General features: G+C 37.0%; 1 protein-coding gene across 1 annotated transcript; it reads left to right on the top strand.

The window, feature by feature from the left end:
• Window positions 1–297: 297 nt before the first annotated feature.
• LOC141658697 (cytochrome P450 81Q32-like) lies at window positions 298–2,488 on the top strand. The gene is made up of 2 exons (XM_074465575.1): window positions 298–1,289; window positions 1,650–2,488. Exons 1-2 carry the CDS (start codon window positions 381–383, stop codon window positions 2,268–2,270), a joined length of 1,530 nt encoding a protein of 509 aa, XP_074321676.1. The 5' UTR covers window positions 298–380; the 3' UTR covers window positions 2,271–2,488.
• The last annotated feature ends 1,303 nt before the right edge of the window (window positions 2,489–3,791 follow it).

The following is a 3,791-nucleotide window of genomic DNA, read 5'->3' as shown; positions in this document are numbered from 1 at the left end:
TACATCCTTGGTCAACACACAACAAGGGAACATCATAAAACAAATTGATGACCAATTATTTTAGAACATGAAGTACAAATTATTAATTAAGACAGATGTATTCATCTTAAACTCAAGACAGATCAAGTAATATAAAAAAAATAAAAGTATAACGCATATTAAGGACTAAGGAGAAAAAATCTGTCTTGTATAGTCAAATAGGATGATATTTTTCCCATTTTAATGTTAAGACAGATAACTCCGTTTAAAGTACCGTTGTTTGGATCCTACTTAGTACTAACCCTTCATCCTCCTATATAAGCTTAAGATGATTTTGTCTGAAGCACATACACAAATACACATACACAATACCTCGTTAATTTCTCCTCCCAAAAATAAAAATGAACCAAATAACGATTTATACACTTACATTATCTGCTATTATCCCATTAATACTCTTCATAATCTCAAAAATATACAAAAAACAGAACAAAAAGACACCACCAGGCCCAACACCAATTCCCATAATAGGCCACCTTCACCTAATCAAACAACCTCTTCACCGGTTCTTACAACAACTATCCTCTCAATATGGTCAAATTTATTCCTTACGTTTCGGGTTTCGACCCGTTGTAGTCATATCATCTCCATCCATAGTTGAAGAATGCTTTACAAAACATGACATTGTCCTTGCAAATAGGCCTCGTCTACTTGTGGGAAAACACCTCAATTATGATTGGACTACTCTTGGAGCCGTCTCTTACGGGCCGCTGTGGCGAGACCTACGTCGGGTAATGACACTTGAGTTCTTCTCAAACATCCAACTTAATTTGCTAACTCATGTTAGAGTGGAAGAAGTCAGATTATTAGCTAAAGATTTGTTTAAGCAAGGGAGGAATGAATTTGTTGAGGTTGAAATGAGGCCGAGATTTTCGGAGTTGTCGTTTAATATAGTTATGAGGATGGTGACTGGGAAGAGGTACTTTGGAGCTGAAGTAGAAGGCCTTGAAGAAGCTATGGTTTTTCGCGGTATTGCCAGGGACGTGTTTGAGCTAGGTGGCGCGTCAAATCTTGTGGATTGCTTTCCTTTCTTAAGGTGGTTTGGTGTATGGGAGCTAGAGAAGAAGATGATGGATGTAAGGAAAAAGATGGATGATTTTCTAGATGGTCTTATGGATGAATGTAGGAGAAACAAAAGCGAGGTTGGATTCGATGCAGAAAACAGAACACCATTGATTTACAAGTTGTTGAATTTGCAGGAATCTGACCCTGTTAGTTACTCCAACCAAATCATCAAAGGGATTATAATGGTATGTATCTTCAAGACTTCAACTATACTATCCGTGTTTCTTAAATGTTGAGATAGCACTATCTGTTGTGCGGAAGCGTCGATACCTTTTGTTGGCCTCTGCCGTATTAATGTCCACTGTTCATAATAGTACGATATTGTCCGCTTTGGGCCAATACTCAGCGGGCTCCTTCCCAAAATTAACGGTCCTGTACTATTATATTTGGCGGACACTTATATAGATATTATTTCATTTTTACACAACTAATGTAGAACATGGGTTTGCATCCTAACATCAATATTGTTCTTCACTCAATTTTAATTGTAACTAATACATTCTATATTTGTGTATCTAATATTGCTTTTCATATGCAAATACCAGATCATGTTGGTAGCAGGAACAGACACAACAAATGTCACACTAGAATGGGCATTGTCATTACTACTTAACCACCCACACATACTCGAGAAGGCGAGACTAGAGATAGATGCAAACATTGGAAAAGATCGATTAGTAGATGAAACCGATCTCCAAAACCTCCCATTCATTCAACATATAATCAACGAGACATTTCGACTCTTCCCTGCAGTACCTCTTCTCTCACCACATGAGCCCTCAGAGGATTGCACCATTGCAGGATACTATGTCCCCAAGGGTACAATGGTGTTGATCAACGCGTGGGAAATACATAGAAATCCGAATTTGTGGGAGGATTCTTTGAGCTTTAAGCCGGAGAGGTTTGAGGGAAAACATGGAGATGAATACAGGTTGAAATTAATCCAGTTCGGACTTGGTAGAAGGTCTTGCCCCGGAGCTCCCCTGGCTAATAAAGTGTTGGGGTTAACATTGGCAACTTTGATTCAATGTTTTGAGTGGGAGAATATTGATCACGAAAAATTGGACATGGCTGAAGGTTTTGGGCTGAGTATGCCTAAGGCTGTCCCTTTAAAAGCAATGTGTAAAACACGTCAAAGTATTGTACATGTCATTGCAAAAATATGACACTAGCTTCTTTCGAAATCAAAGAAAAAAAGCTCCTTAAATCGTTTTATTTCTACTCTTTAAAACTCAAATAAAACTAGATTTCATGCCCGGGCGTTGCCCGGGTAATATCTTAATAGTGACGCTGAGGTAAGGTGGATTAATATTCAATAAAATAATGTATCTTTGAAATACTTTTGTGTTCATGCAGTAATCAAATACTCCCTCTGTCCCGGTTATTTGTTGTCCTTTTCCATTTTGGGTTATCACCGATCATTTGTTGTCCTTTCTATTTTAAGAATGAAAACGGACCAAAATATAACGATGTTATTTTGGCAAACTTAGTTATAAGAGGAATTCTTTTTTACATTAAACTTAGTTAATGTGCAAATGATAATTAGGATGCTTACTGAGTTATTAAAAAGTGATTTCACTGAATAAGGAGCTAATATATTTCCCCTGTTTTAATTGACTTCGTTTTTTTTTCGAAGAGAATTTTGATTGACTTTAATATGTCGTGGTATCGTCATAGTCCTCAATAGATATTATTAAAACAAAAAGCTATTTCATGGTTAGATTATACATCCTTTAATAAGGCAGATTAATATACTATAGTGTCCCACTTAACTTTAGCTGCTAGCAACCAAATTTTATGGTCGGTATCATTAGAATTAGTCGTATTCATGATAATTTTAACCAAACTCAAATAAGCTAACAACTCGTCTATCTTAAGATAAAGGTATATGATAAAACGGGTCAAATATCATCCCATGGGTATATATGACAAATCTTTTGTTTTTCTCAATGTATTTTGCTTTTGTCTTATTCCCCCCGTATAAACGTATTTAACCCGTCATAAAGTTAAGACTGATATACCCGTCACAAATACCTTCAAAGGAATATGCAGCAATAGAGAGGTGCATACAAATTGACAAAAAACATAGGATACACTCTAAGATCTAAAGCATTATTTGCTCCAAATTGACAATTGAGTAGAATTGCAGGTGCCCACACGACCTGCAACTAAAGAGGAAAAATCATTAGATCGTTACTTATATGTATGTATGAAGAAAGCCAAACGAAAACGAAAATACTTCTAAATATAAGGCTTGTTATATATGTAGTTATTATGAACAGTACTCCGTAACTTTAGTTTCTCTTCTATATATACTTTTTATGCTTATGCGTAATAGGATACTGATAACAAAAAAAGCTTTCCCTAAAAATTTAGGAAGCAACAAAAAGAAAGCTTAAGAACACCGAAATATTTTTCGTAACTCGGTTGATGTACGACAGTTTCAATGCGGATAATTACCTTTGTATATGTTGAATCTTAGATTCTTAGAAGACTATAGACACTGATGACCGCTAGAGGTGGCAATCGGGTCAGTCGGGTCGGGTTTGGGTCGGGTCACGTCGGGTCGGGTCATATCGGGTTCGGGTCATATCGGGTCAGCATATCCTTTCGGGTCGAGTCGGGTCGGGTTCGGGTCGTTATCGGGTCGGGTCATTTCGGGTCAAATGATGTATCGGGTCGGGTCG

Source organism: Silene latifolia, chromosome 6 (genome assembly GCF_048544455.1).
Source record: "Silene latifolia isolate original U9 population chromosome 6, ASM4854445v1, whole genome shotgun sequence".
NCBI lineage: Eukaryota > Viridiplantae > Streptophyta > Magnoliopsida > Caryophyllales > Caryophyllaceae > Silene > Silene latifolia.
Note: the sequence above shows the minus strand (reverse complement) of the source record. Positions and strands in the feature narration are given on the sequence as shown.